Source organism: Schistocerca serialis, chromosome 1 (genome assembly GCF_023864345.2).
Source record: "Schistocerca serialis cubense isolate TAMUIC-IGC-003099 chromosome 1, iqSchSeri2.2, whole genome shotgun sequence".
NCBI classification, from domain to species: domain Eukaryota; kingdom Metazoa; phylum Arthropoda; class Insecta; order Orthoptera; family Acrididae; genus Schistocerca; species Schistocerca serialis.
Genome location: NC_064638.1, coordinates 69,706,173 through 69,729,262, shown reverse-complemented (window position 1 = coordinate 69,729,262; position 23,090 = coordinate 69,706,173). Strand labels below are relative to the sequence as shown.

The following is a 23,090-nucleotide window of genomic DNA, read 5'->3' as shown; positions in this document are numbered from 1 at the left end:
ACAAACAGTTCCATCATTTATGATTTGCACAATATTCAGCAATGAACAAAGCAGTTTTAACATGAGCATCATTTTGAGTCACATTTAATAGATCACTGAACATAAGTGTTCCCATCAATCATTCAAACATAACTACACAGTAAAGTACTTAGGATGGAGCATATGGGAAATGTGCATGCGCAGATATATGACGGCAACCAATTTATGCATCACACATTCAGTTTCCAGCATTTTCTATTGCAGGCAGTTCTCCTGTTCATTAACAAGGGTCAATAACTCATACCCTGGAAATATTTTCTGGACCACTTTTATTTTCCCCACATAGCACAAAGATTCTTTAAATTGTTTCATCATCTGCAAAGCTAGTTGCCTTTTTAACTTGTACTACTGCGGTGCATGTTGGTTTTATGTCTGTCTTAGCTACAATTAAGCTTTCACTAAGCTGTTCGTAGAAGCTCACATGGGTTCTTATTTCCTTATTCTTTATTAGACCTACTCCTGCATTACCCCTACTTGATTCTGTACTTATAAACATGTACTCATCTGAGGAGAAATATATTCTTCTTGCCACTGCACTTCAATAATGATCACTATATCTAGTTTATCCCTTTCCCTTTTTAAATTCTTTGGCCTATCTACTCGATTAAGAGATCTAAGATTCCATGCTCTGACTTGTAGGAAACAAGCTTTGTTTTTCCTAATGGGGTCAATCCATACTAAGTGGTCCAGCACTGGTTGCTTGACCATCTCAGAAAAATTTCATATTTGCTGGGTGAATTCCCCAATGTTTATTAGTCACAAAATATTTTTTTTTTTTTATTATTGTTTATGATTTTGAAATGGTGGCCATATGCGGTCCAGGCCGCATGCATTTTTTTGTATTTGCAAGCATCTACATTTTTTACAATTATTCAGTAGTGGATTGTCCTAAGCCTTTCAGATAAAATGCATTTAGTTCAGCACATTCTGGGCTACAAATTAACATCATTATCACTTAGCTGAATGTATTCTTTAATCTACATCTACATCTACATCCATACTCTGCAAGCCACCTGACAGCGTGTGGCGGTGGGTATCTTGAGTACCTCTATCGGTTCTCCCTTCTATTCCAGTCTCGTGTTGTTCGTGGAAAGAAGGATTGTCGGTATGCCTCTGTGTGGGCTCTAATCTCTCTGATTTTATCCTCATGGTCTCTTCGCAAGATATACGTAGGAGGGAGCAATATACTGCTTGACTCCGCAGAGAAGGTGTGTTCTCGAAACTTCAACAAAATCCCGTACCCAGCTACTGAGCGTCTCTCATGCAGAGTCTTCCACTGGATTTTATCTGTCATCTCCATAACACTTTTGCAGTTACTAAATGATCCTGTAACGAAGCATGCTGCTCTCTGTTGGATCTTCTCTATCTCTTCTATCAACCCTATCTGGTATGGATCCTACACTGCTGAGCAGTATTCAAGCAGTGGGCGAACAAGCGTACTGCAACCTACTTCCTTTGTTTTTGGATTGCATTTCCTTAGGATTTTTCCAATGAATCTCAGTCTGGCATCTGCTTTACCGACGATCAACTTTATATGATCATTCCATTTTAAATCACTCCTAATGCGTACTCCCAGATAATTAATGGAATTAACTGCTTCCAGTTGCTGACCTGCTATATTGTAGCTAAATGATAAGGGATCTTTCTTTCTGTGTATTCACAGCTCATTACACTTGGTCTACATTGAGATTCAATTGCCGTTCCCTGCACCATGCGTCAATTCGCTGCAGATCCTCCTGCATTTTAGTACAATTTTTCATTGTTACAACCTCTCGATAGATCATCCGCAAAAAGCCTCAGTGAACTTACAATGTCATCCACAAGGTCATTTATGTATATTGTGAACAGCAACGGTCCTACAACACTCCCCTGTGGCACACCTGAAATCACTCTTACTTCAGAAGACTTCTCTCCATTGAGAATGACATGCTGCGTTCTGTTATCTAGGAACTCTTCAATCCAATCACACAATTGGTCTGATATTCTATATGCTCTTACTTTGTTCATTAAACAACTGTGGGGAACTGTATCGAACGTCTTGCGGAAGTCAAGAAACATGGCATCTACCTGGGAACCCGTGTCTATGGGTCTCTGAGTCTCGTGGATGAATAGCGCGAGCTGGGTTTCACACGACCGTCTTTTTCGAAACCCATGCTGATTCCTACAGAGTAGATTTCTAGTCTCCAGAAAAGTCATTATACTCGAACATAATACGTGTTCCAAAATTCTACAACTGTTCTACGTTAGAGATATAGGTCTACAGTTCTGCACATCTGTTCGACGTCCCTTCTTGAAAACGGGGATGACCTTATGCACTTTTCCAATGCTTTGGAACGCTACGCTCTTCTAGAGACCTACGGTACACCGCTGCAAGAAGGGGGGGCAAGTTCCTTCACGTACTCTGTGTAAAATCGAACTGGTATCCCATCAGGTCCAGCGGCCTTTCCTCTTTTGAGCGATTTTAGTTGTTTCTCTATCCCTCTGTCGTCTATTTCGATATCTACCATTTTGTCATCTGTGCGACAATCTAGAGAAGGAACTACAGTGCAGTCTTCCTCTGTGAAACAGCTTTGGAAAAAGACATTTAGTGTTTCGGCCTTTAGTCTGTCATCCTCTGTTTCAGTACCATTTTGGTCACAGTGTATCTGGATATTTTGTTTCGATCCACCTACCACTTTGACATAAGGCCAAAATTTCTTAGGATTTTCTGCAAAGTCAGTACATAGAACTTTACTTTCGAATTCATTGAATGCCTCTCGCATAGCCCTCGTCACACTACATTTCGCTTCGCGTAATTTTTGTTTGTCTGCAATGCTTTGGCTATGTTTATGTTTGCTGTGAAGTTCCCTTTGCTTCTGCAGCAGTTTTCTAACTCTGTTGTTGTACCATGGTGGCTCTTTTCTGTCTCTTACAATCTTGCTTGGCACATACTCATCTAACACATATTGTACGATGGTTTTGAACTTTGTCCACTGATCCTCAACAATATCTGTACTTGAGACAAAACTTTTGTGTTGAGCCATCAGGTACTCTGAAATCTGCTTTTTGTTACTTTTGCTAAACAGAAAAATCTTCCTACCTTTTTTAATATTTCTATTTACGGCTGAAATCATTGATGCAGTAACCGCTTTATGATCGCTTATTCCCTGTTCTGCGTTAACTGTTTCAAATAGTTCAGGTCTGTTTGTCACCAGAAGGTCTAATGTGTTATCACCACGAGTCGGTTCTCTGTTTAACTGCTCAAGGTACGTTTCAGATAAAGCACTTAAAAAAATTTCACCGGATTTTTAATAGTTCAAAGTTATCAGCCACAAATTAAAAAAAACTCAATATTTGAACAGAAGTTTTCCAAAGAAAGATTAATTTCTCGGCTTTAATGTTTTTTCTGCTATTACACTGTATAGTATAGTTACTTTTTTGTAGAGAATCAATGGTGAGCAGCTTACACTTAAAAAATACACTATTTTAAATAATGGATTTTTAAATTTTTCCATTTTGTGGCCTGCGATATCTTTCTTAGGGGACCAGATAAAAATCTGAAAATTTTACAGTTAAGGACCTTTATGATATCAAATTTCATTATGAATTTCAACTATGAGATTCAATTGGAAGTTATGGAAAAAAGGTTACAAACACAAGTCAAAAATACATTTTTTAACATCTGTGATATCTGGTAGGCTAATCAAATAAAGCATACCCACTGCATAATGTAACACACCACATTACACTAGCTAATGACTATTTGTCGAAACAATGCTGTGGTAATTGTTTCAGCAGGCTAACAATTGCATCTGCAAGCCTATACAAGTCTAATTGTTGTCTTCCCCCTTACACCAACAATTGTCTACCCACACTTATTTAGCTAGAATTTCTTGAAGTGCGCAGCTGAAAAATGGTGTCTCATTGTTCTGTTGGTGTTATTATTAATGAAGCATGTCATAAAAGCGTGTATGGAGTGTATCCTAAAGACATTTCTTTAATCGAAGATTACAGTGAAGAAGAAAAAAATGTTGTTTTACTTAAGAGTCGGCCCAGAGGTCAAATCCACATGCAAGTACCATGAAATGAACTACTTAAAAAAATTTCATCACCTTTTTGGTCAGTCTTGCATGGACCCTTTTGAGAAACATAAGAAACCAATAACAAAAAGGCTGTGAGAAATAACATTTGATCATTATTCTAAAAATAAAATCCCTTTTGTCAGTCTCGTACCAGGAAAATCATTGTGTCCAACATGTTATTCTAAGATATTTGTAATTCACAGGAGAGAGGATAGTGAAGCGTCAGATACAGAATTTTGTGACTTATAGCAACCATTAAAAAATTAGATACAAATTGTGAAATCCCAGGTATATCGCATGCTAGTAAAATTAGAAAACTAAGTCAAGAAAAAAGAGCAAGTGCCGTGAATACAGAAATTGAGAAAGTGGCAGCTAAAAAGAATTTCTAAGTTTCATTTCAAAATACAATTTGCACTAAAACAGATGGAAGTTCTAAAACTTCACCAACTGAATATGATGATTTGATAGAAAAACTAAAAACTAAATGCAGTACTTCAAACAAAGAGGATGAAATTAGGATTATCAGTTTACTGCCAAATTCTTGGAGTCAAGCAAAAGTTAGTGATGAATTTAATGTGTCAGAACGTCTTGTTAAGTTAACAAGGCAATCAGTAAAAGAACAGGGAATTTTACCAGCATTACAAAAGAAAAGTACATCTAATTTGGTGGATGAAAACACAATCAATGAAGTTATATAAGTATTATGACAATAGCATCCGTTTGATGTCTGCCAAAAAAGACTTTGTTTCTGTGAAAGAAAATGGTTCTAAGAGTCAAAAACAAAAAAGGTTAATATTGTGTAATTTAAATGAACTATTCACTGAATTTAAAAAAGAAAATCCTGACATTAAAATTGGAAGATCAAAGTTTTGAGAGTTGAGACCAAGATGGTGTTTTGGTGCAGGGGCATATGGCACCCAAATGTGTGTGTGTGTGTGTGTGTGTGTGTGTGTGTGTGTGTGTGTGTCATCAGAATGTAAAGTTGATGATAGGTGGGGCCAATTTTAGAGTTGACTATGAAGACCTTTTGGAAGTTATGGTATGCAGTATTGACAGTTACAATTGTATGATCAAGGGAAAATGTGAAGATTGTCCAGGAAAACAAACCCTTACTTGACATGTTTGAAGAATCCAAAGAAGACGATTTGCTGCCTGACAATATAAAATACAAACAATGAGTGACACAAGACAGAACTGAAATGGTGACAGTCATAAAATTATGAGAAGAGTTTTTTAAGTGTTGGTGGCTAACCTTGAAAATCTGAAATTGCATCATTTTATTGTAAAAGCTCAAAGTAAATTTTTGAAAGACAAAAAGCAAACTTTTTCAGCTGATCAATGCTTAGTTTTTGATGACTTTTCAGAAAGTTATTCCTTTGTTGTTCAAGATGAAGTACTAGGGCACCACTGGGTAAACAAACAGGCCACAGTTCATCCATTTGTATTCTATTATAAAGATGAAGAGAAACTAAGGAGCCACACCTTGTGTGTAATAATTGACTACCTTGAACACAACACTACAAAAGTGCACATTTTTCAATTAAAATTAACAAACTACATTAAACAGCACAACCCTTCCATAAAAAAACTGATTTACTTTTTGGATGGAGCAGCAAGTCAATATAAAAACAAGAAAAAATTATTAACATCTCCTTTCATAAAGAAGATTTTGGGTTTATTGTAGAATGGCACTTTTTCGCTTCATGCCAGGGGAAGAATGCTTGTGATGGTGTCAGGAGTAGCGAGCTATCACAAAAGCAAGTCTGCAGTGGACCGATGACAATCATATCATAACTCCTCAAGAAATGTTTGAATTCTGTAAAAAACATATCAAAGTAATTACCTATGTTTTTGTACAATGTGAGGAAATACAAGAAGTCTATGACAGTGTATTGAAGGAAAGATACAGCACTTGACAGAAGATTGAAGGCACTCGATCTATTCATTGTTTTTTACCCCTTTCACACAACTTACTCAAGTGTATGATCACATCAACTTCGCCTGATAGTGAACTTTATCAGTGTGGAAAACTTGTACAACTGGTTCTTCAAAATAAACACATAGTGGCTTGTGTTTACGATGAACAGTGGTGGATTGGCGAAGTTGATAATATTGACTGTCAGAACCAAGATGTACATGTTGTATTGTATCACCCTCCAGGATCAAGGACATCTTTTAAAAAATTGAGAAGGATCAAGTTTCGATGCCACTTAAAAATGTACAAAGGAAGCTGTCTCCCATGGAATTTACAAATGTGACTGGGCAAACTTCTAATCTAACACCCAAACTGAGTGAACAAATTTCTCAAATGTTCAATGAGCGATGTACTAAAAACAAATAACAAGAGAACAATATAATTTAATTAGTAGGCTTGTTTTCAATAAAAAAGTAAGTAATCATAGATATGATTAAATTATATACTGTAATTGATATATTTTATTCCATAAGCCTAGATATCACAGATGTTAAAAAACATATTTTTGACTCGTGTTTGTAATTTTTTTTCTATAACTTCCAATTGAATCTCAAAGTTGAAACTTATACTGAAGTTTGATATCGTAAAGGTTTATTAACAGTGAAATTTTCATATTTTTATCTGGTCCTCAAACAAAGATATTGCAGGCCACAAAATGGAAAAATTAAAAAGATCAGTTTTTAAAAATAGTGCATTTTTTAAGTGTCAGCTGCTCAACAAGTGGGGAACTGTTTTACCTCCAGAATTTTTTTAACAAAGATGATGCTACCAACATTTAACCCCACAGTAGAGCCACATGCCCTCGGGGGAAATTAATGACTATAGTTACACCTTGGTTTCAGCCATTCACAGTACCAGCATATTAGGGCCATGTTCGCTGATGTTAAAAGGCCAGATCAGTTAATCATTCAGACAGTTTCCCCTGCAATTACTAAAAAAGGCCATTTGTCCTGCCCCTCCACAGATATCCCTTCATTGTGGTCGCACCTGCAGTACAGCTATCTGTATCATTGAGGTACACAAGCCACATCACCTCAACAAGGTCTGTGGTTCTTTATTGAACTCTAAATGTTTCTTACCACAAATTTCTTCAGATGTGAGAAAAACTGAATGCCAGGCAGGAACAAATCCGATGAGTAGGGTGTATGAGAGTACAGCTCATATTTTAGATCCCTCAGGTTTGTATTATCAGAGCACCCATAGTTGGCAGGTACAATGTCCTGACAAACTAGAAAACCTTTGTAGAATTTGCTTGTTGCTGCATTTCTTTTGTGACATAAGTAACGAAAACCCCTTTTACATTCCAAAATAGACTAATCAAAATATCTCTGGCAGATGAAATCTACATCACTTTTAGATGCTGTACTCCGTCCCCTCTCCCCGCATTGTTTTAATTGCTGGCATCTTTATTTTTTCTCTCAGCCTCAGTAACAAGTTCATTAGATTTTAAGGGGCTGTCAGATGGAAACTGAACACCTGTCATGATGGGACCATGGAATGGCTCCATTCAAAAGCATTCGTCATATGCATTAAGACCTTTATCCCTGCAAGATGAGATGACAGTTCCTGGATCAGTTCCTGTTACATAGAATGCTTCGGTGGCTGTTAGATCCAAAACACACCCACTCTCGCACTTCCCCTCTGACTGAAACATCTATTCACGTATTTCTTCAGATCGCCAAAGATGTGAAAATGACATGGTGAAAGATCAAGGCTGTACACAGGATGTCACTGTGTGTCCCAGCCAAATCACTGCCTTTGTCTGATTGGCAATGGGGAGAGGACATCATTGTGCAATTGAATGATTCTGTTCAACTGCATTCCTGGGCGTTTTGAGTTTATGGCGCATCGCAGTTTATCAAAGTGTCTTTGTAGTGCTGCACATTGATTTTGGTTCCACACTTCAGGAACTCTGCAAGCAAAGGGCTCATGAAGTTGAAGTTGAAGAAGAAAGTCATCATGGCACTACCAGAACTTTGAACAGCTTTGGATGTCATTGGCTGGGCAGGTGTGGGATGTTTCCACAGTTGGCTTTGCCATTTACCCTGGGGCTGTTGGAATGCTGGCAGATGTAAATATACCCCCTCCCCCACCCCCCTCCCCCACCTCCCCCACCCCCACTGCCTATTGGAAAAAGGCTATGCTTCAGCGATTTGGTTGAGAAACACTGCAAGAACCTCTGTATAGCCCGGATTTTCGCCAAGTGATTTTTACATCTTTGGCAAACTGGAGAAAAACATGCATGATTGTCAATCTCAATCAGACAAGGAACTCCAAGAGTGGATGTGGTTGTGGATCCATCAGCAGCTGACCACATTCTACAAAACTGGAATTGATGGTCTCATCTCCAAGTGGAATAAATGTCTAAATGTCTGTGAAGATTAATTTAGGATGATACTTTCCATGGTCCTCTTGTGGTGGGTGTTCTGTTTTGATTTGATTGCTCCTCATAGATTGTTTTTTACCATTTTCTTTTAGTCTACTGTCGGCTGACATTCAATAAATGAAGTACTCACTTTCCACAAAGCTATCTCTTGCTTAATTGCTCATATGAAATGCCCTATAGCCTGTGTTCTGGCTAACCTTTGTCCTGACGTACTTCATACATCTGTCATTACCAATGGTCTGGTTACATCATTGTTTGTGGATTTGGGATGCTCTTCATGTGGATCATCTGCAAGACTTCACAATAGTTAAAAATGAAGCAGCAGCTTCATAAATCTCCACCAACATTAGATGAATTTCTGCATATATGCTAAATCATAGAAAAAATGGAATTTTCTGTTGGCACAGTATTACAATTTATTGTATTCAGCAAAATATACATTCAGTGTGATTGGTTTAAAAATGTTTATAAAAGAAAGTATTTCATAGATGCAGTTGACTCTTGAGTTATGTTATTATGAAACATATATCAACATAACATGACAGAAATTTAATTTATAACCATGGTATTGCTCAGCAAAAAGGGGGCTTTACTCTGTTCCATCACAATGAAGCATGTCTATTGCCATCATAATGAAGCATGTTTGTTATACATGTGCATTTGCAGTGCTGTTGCTAATGTATGAACTAAGCCACTAGTAATTTTGGTAATTCATTCTCGAAAGAAAATTTTCATAACAGTTTCATGTTACTATTTGTTACTTGTTAATTGAGAAGCTGTAATGTACCCCTCATCGTATTCAATCTGTATAGTGAGCAAGCAGTAAAGGAAATCGAGGATAAATTTTGTAAGGGAATTGAAGTTCAGGGATAAGAAATAAAAACTTTATAATTTGCTAATGGCATTGTAGTTTTGCCAAAAACAGCATCGGACGTGGAAGATCAGTTATATGGAATTGACAGTGTCTTGGGAAGAGATTATAATATGAACATGAACCAAAGTAAAACTGAACTGACCATCTCCATCAAATTAAATCAGATGATGCTGAGGAAATTTGATTCAGGTTGCCAAGTAACTGACGGTTGCTGAAGCAGAGAGCTTATGAAATTTAGTAGCTATGAAAGTGTTCCTAAAAAAGAGAAATATATCATTATCAAATATGAAAGTAAGTGTTAGAAATTATTTTCTGAAAGTAATTGCTTCAAGAGTAGCCTTATATGAAAGTGATACGTGGGTTATAAGCAGTGCAAACGGACAAATCAAATCAACAGTACAGACAAGAAGAGAGTAGAAACTTTTGAATTAAAGTTCTATAGAAGAACGCTCAAGATTGGAAGGGTAGATGAAGTAAGTAATAAAGATTTGCTGAGTTGAGTAGTGAATGAAAGAGCTTTATGCCATAATTTGACTAAACCTCAATTAAAAGGACTTTTTGATTGACAGTGGTGGGGAATAGCCATCACATTTGACAAGGCTCTACTGGTACCTATCAAACAGGCAACATAGTGAGCAATTTGTGCTAGAGGAAGAACTTCATTTGCTTGTGGCTGATCTGTGCCACTCTACATGCTGAAAAGCCAATGACAAAGTTACTTTGATTAAAAGTATAAGAGAAGGGTTAGGCTGATGGGATACATCCTATGTAGGGGACAGCAGTTAAGCTATATGAAAAGACTTGCACAAAGGTAAACTGCCATGGAGAGCTGCATCGTACCATTCTCAAGATTGATGACTAAAATAATAACTTGTTAGTACTATATAAGAAGGTGTTAGGATATAAAATGTAGACTGGCAATGGCAAGGAAAGCGTTTCTGAAGAAGAAAAATTTGTTAACATCGAATATAGATTTAAGTGTCAGGAAGCCATTTCTGAAAGTATTTGTATGGAGTGTAGCCATGTATGGAAGTGAAACATGGATGATAAATAGTTTAGACAAGAAGAGAATAGAAGCTTTCAAAAGGGGGTGCTACAGAAGAATGCTAAAGATTAGATGGGTGGATCACATAACTAATGAGGAGGTATTGAATAGAATTGGGGAGAAGAGGAGTTTGTGGCACAACTTGACTAGAAGAAGGGATCGGTTGGTAGGACATGTTCTGAGGCATCAAGGGATCACCAATTTAGCATTGGAGGGCAGTGTGGAGGGTAAAAATCGTAGAGGGAGACCAGGAGATGGATACACTAAGCAGATTCAGAAGGAGGTAGGCTGCAGTAGGTACTGGTAGATGAAGAAACTTGCACAGGATAGAGTATCATGGAGAGCTGCATCAAACCGGTCTCCCCCTGCGGGTCCGGGGTAAGAATAGGCCCGAGGTATTCCTGCCTGTCGTAAGAGGCGACTAAAAGGAGTTTCAACCGTTTCGGCCTTCCATGTAATGGTCCCCCTTGGGGTTTGACCTCCATTTTTCAAAATTCTACGGAAGTACGAGCCTTTTGGGGAAGGACACCTTACATGGTGTACCACTGGTCCTAAGTGCACTAAGACCTTGGCATTCAGCATTGCACCGGCGTTGTAACCTTACCCACTATTCCTCAAATTGGGCCTAAACGCCTGATGGGTTGTCCAAGTTACGCCCATAGTGCATCTCCATCTGCACCAGCGATCATGATGGACTTTCCATGGCACCAGAAATCCAGCACGGTAGCCAGCCCGTTGTGGTGGGGTCGTCATGTACCCTCTAGGTTGTAGCCCCCTGACAACATAGGGATCGTACTGCCGATACCTGAGCTGCACCCTCCCCACGTCGGCCAAGGAGTAGATGCCCGTCTCCTTGGGGCATCAGGACTCCCGGCAATGGTCATCCTGCCAGGTGGCCCTTGCTGCGGCTGGGTGGCGCCCGTGGGGAGAGCCCCTGGTTGGAGTGGGTGGTATCGGGGCGGACGTTTCGCAGATGAAACGTCAACATGTATCAGGTCGCTCTGCGGCCGAGTCTTTCAAAAGAAAAGGTACCGTTTCTAGTTCTGGTTCTCCTGCCCTTTCCCCCTTGGCCACTCCATGGGAGGAGGGACAGGCCCGCCGGCTTGGGGCGACGTACTTCCCCCGCTATTTGGTCTGTTCTCGAACCGATGGGGGGACGTTCGCCACCTCCAAGCCCATGTTCTTTGGTCAGCACATTGAGGACGTCTTCGGGGAAATCGAGGCTCTCAGCAAGATGCGTTCAGGGTCCGTCCTTATCAAGACCACCTCCGCCACACAGTCGGCGGCGCTCCAGGCGTGCGACCGCCTAGGGGACATCCCAGTATCCATTGTCCCACATCTGGCACTAAATAGGAAGCAGGGGGTTATTTTTCATCGTGACCTCCTGCTACAATCTGATGAGGAGCTCAGGGCCAACCAGGAGCGCCGAGGCGTGCATTTCGTCCGGCGAGTCCAGCGCGGCCCCAAAGACCGTCGCATCGACACCGGGGCCTTTATCCTCGCCTTCGAGGGGGATGTTCTCCCGGAGAAGGTAAAGGTGATGTGCTACCGGTGTGACGTGCGACCTTACGTCCCGCCTCCTATGCGATGTTTTAGGTGTTTGCGCTTTGGGCACATGTCGTCACGGTGTGAGGCTGAGCCCCTTTGTGGCGATTGTGGACGTCCTCTTCGTGAGGAACATACATGCACCCCACCACCTCGGTGCGTTAATTGTCCTGGCGTCCACTCGCCTAGATCCTCAGACTGCCCCGCATATCAGAAGGAGAAGAAGTTACAAGAAATCAAAACTTTGGATCGGCTCTCTTATTCTGAGGCCCGGAAGAAGTACGACCGCCTCCATCCCGTGCCACTGACCACTTCGTTTGCCTCAGTTGTGTCCACTCCTTCCGCGGTATCCTCACCCCTATCCTGTCCCCCCTCCGCCTCCTCCGCCCATCAGGGGGCTCTGCCTCTGCCTCCCAAATCCCTCCCTTCCAAATCCTCCTCCCCCATGGCCCCCACCCCCTCTGCCCCAGGGGACACCCTTCCTCCTCCTCCTCCCCCCCCCACGCCACCTGAGAAGCGATCCTCTTCTCAGGCGTCCATCGGGGAAACGTTCCGGACCCCAGCTTCCGAGGTCCGGCGTTCCAAAACGGACCCCGCGCCTGAGGACCTTCTTTGGGTCCAGCCCACCATCCCTGTGCCTCCTCGGCCTTCCAAGAAGGCCTCCAAGAAGAAGTCTCTATCCCCCTCTCCACCCCGGCGCGTTTCGTCTGACGCTCCATCCGTGAGTCGCTGCTCCCGGCCGTCCTCAGTTTCGCCGGGACGCTCTGCTGCCAGGCGCTCCGCTGGCCTTTCGTCGGCAAATGATGCGGCCCATCCTACACAACCAGGGACAGCGGCCGCAGCTGGCGATGAGTCGATGGAACCGGATCCGCCTCCCGTCGGTTGTAGCGTAGTTCCCTCGCAACCTGGCCCTCCGCGGCCGTCGAGGTGACCAGCTCTTCCTCCGTCTCGTTCCCCCAACCTTTTGACTAGCGATGGCGTTGTTTCATTGGAACATAAGAGGTATTCGATCTAATCGGGAGGAATTACAACTGCTCCTCCGCCTGCACTGTCCGCTCGTCCTTGGTCTCCAGGAAACCAAGTTGCGCCCGACTGACCGTATTGCCTTTACCCACTATACTTCGGAGCGGTATGACCTCACCCCTGTGGACGGTATCCCAGCTCATGGTGGGGTCATGTTGCTCGTTCGGGACGATGTTTATTACGATCCCATCCCATTGACCACCCCACTCCAAGCAATAGCTGTCCGCATTACTCTTTCTGCTTTTACTTTTTCAGTTTGTACCATCTACACTCCACCGTCATCTGCTGTCAGTTGGGCTGACATGATGCACCTGATCGTTCAGCTTCCCCCGCCGTTTTTATTGTTTGGCGACTTCAATGCCCATCATCCCCTTTGGGGCTCTCCTGCGTCCTGTCCAAGAGGCTCACTCTTGGCGGATGTCTTCAACCATCTCAATCTTGTCTGCCTCAATACCGGCACCCTGACTTTCCCCTCGGACTCTACTCATACCTACTCCCACTTGGACCTCTCGATCTGTTCTACCACTCTTGCCCGTCGGTTTGAGTGGTATGTCCTTTCTGACACCTATTCGAGCGACCACTTCCCCTGTGTCGTTCGTCTCCTGCACCACACCCCATCCCCACGTCCTTCGAGCTGGAACATACTGAAAGCTGACTGGGGACTTTACTCCTCCCTGGCGACCTTTCCGGACCACGATTTTCCCAGTTGTGACAGTCAGGTCGAATACCTCACGGCTGTTATCATCAATGCTGCCGAACGTTCCATTCCTCGTACTACTTCTTCTTCACGTCGCGTTTCCGTCCCCTGGTGGAACGAGGCTTGTAGGGACGCTATCCGTGCTCGACGACGTGCTTTACGCACCTTTCGCCGCCATCCTACATTGGCGAATTGTATTGAATACAAACGACTCCGAGCACAATGCCGTAGAGTCATCAAAGACAGCAAAAAAGCTTGTTGGGCCTCTTTCACCAGCTCCTTTAACAGTTTTACTCCCTCTTCCGTCGTTTGGGGTAGCCTGCGCCGGCTGTCGGGCATTAAGGCCCACTCCTCGGTACCTGGCCTGACCTCAGGTAATGAGGTCCTTGTTGATCCTGTGGCTGTCTCCAACGCCTTTGGCCGCTTTTTCGCGGAGGTTTCAAGCTCCGCCCATTACCATCCTGCCTTCCTTCCCAGGAAAGAGGCAGAAGAGGCTCGGCGACCTTCTTTCCACTCGCTGAATCTGGAAACTTATAATGCCCCCTTTACTATGCGGGAACTCGAACGTGCGCTTGCACTGTCCCGGTCCTCTGCTCCGGGGCCAGATGCCATTCACGTTCAGATGCTGGCACACCTTTCTCCGGCGGGCAAAAGCTTCCTTCTTCGTACCTACAATCGCGTCTGGACCGAAGGTCAAGTCCCCATGCGTTGGCGTGACGCCGTTGTTGTTCCTATACCCAAACCCGGGAAGGATAGACACCTTCCTTCTAGTTACCACCCCATTTCTCTTACAAGCTGTGTCTGTAAGGTGATGGAGCGCATGGTTAATGCTCAGTTAGTCTGGATTCTTGAATCTCGACGACTACTTACTAATGTCCAATGCGGCTTTCGTCGCCGCCGCTCCGCTGTTGACCACCTTGTGGCCTTGTCGACATTTATCATGAACAACTTTTTGCGAAGGCGCCAAACGGTAGCCATGTTCTTCGACTTGGAGAAGGCTTATGATACCTGTTGGAGAGGAGGTATCCTCCGCACTATGCACAGGTGGGGCCTACGCGGTCGCCTCCCCCTTTTTATTGATTCCTTTTTAACGGATCGAAAGTTTAGGGTACGTGTGGGTTCCGTATTGTCCGACGTCTTCCTCCAGGAGAACGGAGTACCTCAGGGCTCCGTCTTGAGCGTAGCCCTTTTTGCCATCGCGATCAATCCAATTATGGATTGCATTCCACCTAATGTCTCAGGCTCTCTCTTTGTCGATGACTTCGCGATCTACTGCAGTGCCCAGAGAACATGCCTCCTGGAGCGCTGCCTTCAGCGTTGTCTAGACAGCCTCTACTCATGGAGCGTGGCAAATGGCTTCCGGTTCTCTGAAGGGAAGACAGTTTGTATCAACTTTTGGCGATATAAAGCGTTCCTTCCGCCATCCTTACATCTCGGTCCCGTTGTTCTCCCATTCGTGGACACAACTAAGTTTCTAGGGCTCACGTTGGACAGGAAACTGTGTTGGTCTCCACATGTCTCTTATTTGGCGGCCCGTTGTACACGTTCCCTTAATGTCCTCAGAGTTCTTAGCGGTGCATCTTGGGGAGCGGATCGCACTGTCCTGCTTCGCTTGTATTGGTCCATAGTCCAATCGAAGCTGGATTATGGGAGCTTCGTCTACTCGTCCGCTCGGCCGTCCCTCTTACGCCGGCTCAACTCCATCCACCATCGGGGGATACGTCTTGCGACCGGAGCCTTCTACACTAGTCCTGTGGAGAGTCTTTATGCTGAAGCTGCCGAGTTACCATTGACCTACCGGCGCGACGTACTGCTGTGTCGGTATGCCTGCCGGCTGTTGTCTATGCCCGACCACCCCTCTTACGAGTCCTTCTTCGCCAATTCTCTCGACCGTCAGTACGGGTTGTATGTGTCTGCCCTGCTGCCCCCCGGAGTCCGCTTCCGTCGCCTGCTTCGACAATTGGATTTTGCCCTCCCTACCACCTTCAGAGAGGGTGAGAGCCCGACACCACCTTGGCTCCAGGCTCCGGTTCCTATTTATCTCGACCTCAGCTCACTCCCGAAGGAGGGTTCTCCGGCTGCAGTGTATTGCTCACGGTTTGTCGAACTTCGTGCTCGACTTGCCGGTCACACCTTTATTTACACCGATGGCTCCAAAACTGACGATGGTGTCGGCTGTGCCTTTGTCGTCGGGGCCGCCACCTTTAAATACCGTCTCCTCGACCAATGTTCCAGCTTTACGGCCGAGCTTTTCGCTCTCCATCAGGCCGTTCAGTATGCCCGCCGCCACCGCCATTCATCGTATGTACTCTGCTCTGACTCACTCAGTGCTCTTCAGAGCTTTGGAGCTCCCTATCCGGTCCATCCCTTGATTCAACGGATACAGCAGTCCCTCCATTCTTTCGCTGATAATGGTGGTTCTGTCAGCTTTCTGTGGGTTCCCGGACATGTAGGAGTGCCTGGGAATGAGGCTGCGGATGCTGCAGCCAAGGCTGTAGTCCTCCTGCCTCGGCCAGCCTCCCATTGTGTCCCTTCATCTGACGTTCGTGGAGATGTATGTAAGAGGCTTGTGTCGTTGTGGTGGGATGCTTGGTCATCCCTCCAAGGAAACAAGCTCCGGGCAGTAAAACCGCTCCCAACTGCTTGGACAACATCCTCCCGACCATCTCGGCGTGAGGAGGTCCTTCTGACCAGGTTGTGGATTGGGCATTGCCGGTTTAGCCACTGCTACCTGCTCTCTGGTGACCCAGCCCCGCAGTGCCCTTGTGGTCAGGCATTAACAGTGCGCCATGTTTTATTGTCGTGTCCCTGTTTTAGTCAATTTCGTGTTATCCTGTCCCTGCCATCTACTTTACCGGATGTTTTAGCTGATGACGCTCGAGCAGCTGCTCGTATTCTGCGTTTTATAACTTTAACTGGCTTGTCCAAAGACATTTAATCTTTTTACTTATTTTATCTGCATCTTTGTCAGGTCGTTCTGGTGTCCCACCATCCCCTTGAGTTTTAGCAGATTCCATGTGCTCTAACACCAGTGACTGGGCGCTAATGACCTCAGCAGTTGAGCGCCCTTAAACCCTACCAAAAAAAAAAAAAAAAAAAAAAATCAAACCGGTCTCAGGGCTGAAGACAACAACAACAACAAGGTGCTAATTAATTTCTGAGTATTTAAAGAGTGCCTTGATGCAAAAATAGTTTTGTACAGATATGGAGTTAAAATTTTGTGATATATTCCCATTAAGTTTCAAGTGGTGGTATAACTTCCCTGCTTCAAAAATCTTTAACGAATTGAAGATATGAAACTGACAGTCAAAATAAAGTCAAAAACAAATCGAAATAATATCTCATTAGCAACATTAGTAAATAATCTGATACCTGCATCCTGAGAGTACCTATCCTGGTTTGTACTGTAAGAAATAAAGCCTCAGTTAGTACAGTATACATATAACTTTTTACGCTCATTAACTCCATTTTTCTCAACAAGAAAGTGGTGCCATCATTATGACTCTTGAGTCCCATCCGAGAAGAGCAGAATTTTAATATCTTTCAGTTCATTTTGATTTAGGATTTTATGGTGACCTAAATTGCTTAAGTGAGTGATTGGATGATTCCTTTGAGACAGAATTGCCAGCTCCCTCTCATATCTTTGGCCAAATGTAAGTTGTGCCCCGTTTATAATAACCTCGTTATTGGTATGATATTAACCCTGTGTGTGTGTGTGTGTGTGTGTGTGTGTGTGTGTGTGTGTGTGTGTCAGTCATCAGTGACTTTGTCATTAGAAGGTAATCAAGCATTTATTGTAAATCTCTCGTCACATTATAGAGAAGCACAGTCAGAATATTTCAGTGTACATTTTCAGATATATTTGTTGTTATAAGTGTAAAAACTAGTGCACATGAATTTATATCTGCTGGTAATTATAGAATCTGTATTGTGAACTACTTTTGATTCCTTTATTTCTGGGGATTTTCACATACTGGTACCTAATACTCACACCTTAAATCTTACAGGTAAATGAATTCACATTTGAGATGGGTGATGATCCATTTGAAGTACGGCTTAGAGATAATTATGAATTATTAGAAGATGAGTACAAAGAAAGTCTCAGGCGCCAAAAGATGCTTGATGCAAAAGTGGAAGAACTGTACAAAAGCCTGTTACTGTTGCCAGCTGGTAAAATAGAAGAGCTGTATGCCAGTCTAAACAAGAGGAATGCCGAGATATACGTACAACGCTCAAAGCAGATGGCACGAGCTGGGCCACCACGTACCAGATTATTTGCATGGATTATGAATAATGTTGAGATTCTGGCGCTAGCAGATCCGTCCATCCATGGAACTGAGAATGTGGTTAGGGTTATGAAGGAAATTGACCATGACAGGTAATTTTAGTGAGGTTAGCTTTTAAGGCACTTATTTCGATTTAAAAGGTACTGTATGCTTAGGTATAAATTGAAATCCCAACTTGACAGTCTCCTTTTGAACATTAGTAGTATTATTATACATGAAGAAGCAATTTGGAAAATTTACAAATTAACTATATGTATTAATAGAGAGCAACAAGTAATATATCAGTAGGAAAATTCATCTAAGAAAAAGTTACACTTACAAGAAGTCAGAGAGGCTGACATGTACTTACCTTCAGGAGACAAAACTCCAAGTACTGTGAGCAGATGCACTTAAAAGTGGAAGAAAAACTGTAATCAGCTTTGGGAACTAACAACTCTGAAGGCTGTGTATAGCTTTTTCCCCTAAGTACTAGCCTGTCCTTGTATCCCCCTTGTAATTTAAAAGCAAATGATATATCTCTCTCAAAAGTATTTTTTAATACTGTTGATTGTAGGGTCAGATTGGGATTAATCACCAATTGAGAGGGGGAGGGAGAGAGATTAAAATCATTGAGAAAAGAACATGGTTAACTAGGAAAAGAAATCACAAGTAATTTTGTTAATATCATATAATATATTGAAAGATTTAATCCATAACCTACAGGTACTTTCAGTCTAAAACATCTGGTTTTGTATCCATTAAGTTACATTATTGCAGTGTCCTAGCAGGATGCTCAGAAATTGGCGAATAAGTGAAAATGTCACTGTGATTGTATTATAATTTCCATTAAGCCTTTAATATATATACTTGGTTTTATCACTAGATGCACTAAGACAGCCACAGTGGAAGTCTAAAGTGAGGTGGCTGTTTACTGGTTGCACTTAGCCATGAGAAGTAGACTTTATTATTATTATTATTATTATTATTATTATTATTATTATTATTATTAAAGGTTCAACTGTTGCAATAAATTCACAATATGTGTTTCACTTATATTTTGGAATCTGTCATTCCAGCACTAAAACATCCCTCAGGTAGACATTAATCCAAGTATTACGGGCAAAATGATTCATAAGTACTGGTAGATGACCAGTAGATGACAGGTGGATGATGACAAAAAGATCATTTTGGACTGCTTGCAGATATCTGGTGTTTTATACGGGTTTTAATTCAAAAATCAGTAATTGTTTAGACACAGATTGATCATACCTCCTACACACACTAATCAAATTCTTGGTTAATTTTTTAAGGGAAATGGCAGGCAAGAATCAGAAGGGGGTGGGATTCCTAATGCTTTGGACAACAATTTAAGTGTGAAGTAGATACACAAACTTCCACTTCTTTCACGAGATGACTTACTTGAGATGCTCAGGCGACCTTCTTTGCTAGTTAGCCCACTGCTGCAAGCACTCTCTCTTTCTTCTTCTTTGAAGTAAGCTGCTATGTAAAGGAATTTCTTAAGACTCTTTCTACTTATAAAAATAAGTAGACATACCAATTTTCATTTGCTTCAATTATCGATGTTCAGACATGTTACAAATCCCACTTTTCGCATAAATACATACTGTTTAGTAAGTCTCTCGTGTCTCCAAACATCAGAAACAAACTAATTTACATATACGAGAAAGTTGGCTTAAAGACCATGCCCATTTTCAACATAGATCAAAGCACGTCTTCCCTTCAACAAGACTAAGATGAGAGTTTTTCTCAAGGATACCTTCTCAACTGTTCTCATTATTATAACAGTGGTCACCCACACAATTAGCACAGAATAACATAGAAGCTCCATGGTTCTTCCATACACTTTCACTAAAACTTCCATGGATCACCCGACAAGTACCTGTTGTTGCCATTCGACCGCCGTGTCCACATTCTTCTCGCAACTGAATATCAAACCTGCACACACAAACACGTGATGCACAGTAGGTAGGATTCAACCATCCCAAACTCACATCTACAATATTGTGTGTTGGAGACAGTAGAAGGCTGAGTGGTTCTAGAATTTACACAGAAATTCTCAAAACACTACAGGCTGTAATTATTCTTTTCAGCTATTGCAGCGCATTCAAATTTGCTAGAACAAGTAATCCAGAAGCAATATTTATTGTTTGTTGATAATTTTGTTGACTAAACATGAATGAATCAAATATGCAGCATTAGAAGAAATTCATTCCACGTAGAATAACAGTTTGATACTTTCCACACCTATGTTTCTAGTATTGCACAGAGAATTAGGATGTTAATTAATGATTGAACATTTGCTCTTATTGCGTATGCTCCGTTGCTAAAAAGTTATTTATTTCCTTATGTTCTCTCTCCGCCATGGAGCATAATAACAACTTAAGATTATACATTTTAGTTCATTTGTCCTGGCAATATTACTTACCTTTCTTAAATGTAACCAGAAGCATAGTCTTTGTTGCCTAATTAAATCCTCAGCCATACTTTATTTTCCGTAATGTGCAATGAAATGATGTACACTTAACAGATAAGTATAATACGTGAATTACTAAAATTGGATCTGTTCCTTTAAAAACGTTTGCAGTTTACATTATTGTAAATTTACTAACGTTTTCTTGTGTAGATATTATTTTCGAATAACATCCTCAAAGACGATTTTCATGAATTCATAATATGGCCTTAAAATATATGTTGTAGTATGGAGAGGGGTCGTAGGGTACTAATGGTTACCATTATTTTATTTGAATGATGTTTCACAATATATCAGTTGACTGAGATCTTGAAACTTCCAGACAGATTAAAGTTTCACATCAGACTGGGCCTCAAACTCAAATATGTGCCTTCAATGGGCGGTGGTCCTACCAAATTTTTCTTTAACTTAATTGAACTATAGCCAGATGTAGGCTCAAATATAATGTGGTGTAACACTAGTTTTCAGAAGAAGACGTTTCTTGTAAGACACAGTGCATATTGAGCCCTGAAGGCTCATCTTCAGTTACTTAATATGTTACTTTGCTATTGTTTCTACATTTCAGCTCCCACTGGTCATATTAAATAAATACATGCTAGTATTCATTTGTAGGAGCAGTGAGAATTCCCACATACAAACAGCAACAAACTAACATTTTAAGTAGCTGGAGATCAGCTGTGAGGGTTCTAAATGCATTGATCATTAAATAAAAATTTTGTTAATGACTGAAGGTATGTCACCAAGGATAAAATTGATTTGTTCACTTCAGGCGTGACAAAAGAGAATTTGAGGAAGATGTCACTCAGGATCTACATCTACATCTACATCTACATTGATACTCCGCAAGCCACCCAACGGTGTGTGGCGGAGGGCACTTTACGTGCCACTGTCATTACCTCCCTTTCCTGTTCCAGTCGCGTATGGTTCGCGGGAAGAACGACTGTCTGAAAGCCTCCGTGCGCGCTCTAATCTCTCTAATTTTACATTCGTGATCTCCTCGGGAGGTATAAGTAGGGGGAAGCAATATATTCGATACCTCATCCAGAAACGCACCCTCTCGAAACCTGGCGAGCAAGCTACACCGCGATGCAGAGCGCCTCTCTTGCAGAGTCTGCCACTTGAGTTTATTAAACATCTCCGTAACGCTATCACGGTTACCAAATAACCCGGTGACAAAACGCGCCGCTCTTCTTTGGATCTTCTCTATCTCCTCCGTCAACCCGACCTGGTACGGATCCCACACTGATGAGCAATACTCAAGTATAGGTCGAACGAGTGTTTTGTAAGCCACCTCCTTTGTTGATGGACTACATTTTCTAAGCACTCTCCCAATGAATCTCAACCTGGTACCCGCCTTACCAACAATTAATTTTATATGATCATTCCACTTCAAATCGTTCCGTACGCACACTCCCAGATATTTTACAGAAGTAACTGCTACCAATGTTTGTCCCGCTATCATATAATCATACAATAAAGGATCTTGGGCAAAGGAAATGAACAATCAAATATGAGCAACAAACAAACTTCGAAAACCTACAAAGTATGAGATAGGAGAGAGGGCTGGCTGTAAGTTAGTCAAAACAGGATAAAAATGTTGTGAATGATGGAGAAGCAGCAACCACAGAACAAAAGCCTGTAAACTACAAATTAGCAAGAAAAACAATCAAGTAAATGTGAATAATAGTAGTAGTAGTAGTAGTAGTAGTAGTAGTAGTAATATCAATATCTGAATAACATAGACTATTGAAATTATAATTAATGTCTGGTTATTGAATGACCCAGAAAACATCCATTGTCACAGTTCTTTGCAGATAGAACTACTATCCATTTACTAGTTACTAACATATTTAGAAGGTCTGTTAAAAAAAAGTTCAGAAAATTCGTAATTTCATCCCAGTGGTGTACTGGAGTGGAATGCAGCTTGCATCCTTGCACATAACTGTATTTAATGTCTAATTGCCAGAAGCTTCATTGTTGTATGTCTGTTAGTTACTGTCCAGTGCTGTATTGAGTAGAACATTGTGTCACACAGTTTGCAAATTTTGAGACGTCAGAGAGGAGCAATGCATGTGCATTAAATTTTGCATGAAACTCAAGAAAACCTTTTAAGACACATACCAAATAATGCAGGAAGCCTTTGGTGACTAGTGCTTAAGCCATACTCAGTGTTACAAATGGTTCACATGGTTTTTTAAAAATAGCCAGACAGAAGTTAAAGATGACTTTCGTTCAAGGCACCCTTCAATGTCTATCAATGATGCTCGTGTCAGGAACATCAATGAAATTGAAAGACTGATTATCTAGAAGCTGAAGGCTGACACTGGGCTATGCAAGTAATGAATCTGGAAAGACAGCGTTGGTCGTTGTGCAGCTGCACGTGCAACAGCATTGGATGGCGAACGGAGGTGCCACGTTATAGGAGAAGATTGAGGCTTTCTCGGCTGACAGTGTGTAAGGCCATTGATGATACAGAAGTTGTTATGAGTAGTAAAGACAGAGTGCAAATGGTTCAGCAGGGCCCATCCATGTTTTGTGGGTTTGCTCTGAACTTTACAGTTACGAAGAGTGATACAGCTTATCGTGCTAATGATTGGATCACTGCTGCAATTGTGCTGTTTTCTGTTGACCCAGTGAAAGCCGTTGCAGATCTAGAGAGTTATAATGGTAGAGATGTGATTGCTCATTA

At 41.9% G+C, this 23,090-nt stretch overlaps 1 protein-coding gene across 1 annotated transcript in view; it reads left to right on the top strand.

The window, feature by feature from the left end:
• LOC126461608 (protein KIAA0100) overlaps positions 1 to 23,090 on the top strand; it is a 320,706-nt gene that overhangs the window by 153,319 nt on the left and 144,297 nt on the right. Inside the window, exon 17 of the mRNA XM_050096009.1 lies at positions 17,653 to 18,023. Within this exon, the coding sequence (XP_049951966.1) occupies positions 17,653 to 18,023 (371 nt within the window). The remainder of the gene's footprint in view (positions 1 to 17,652; positions 18,024 to 23,090) is intronic.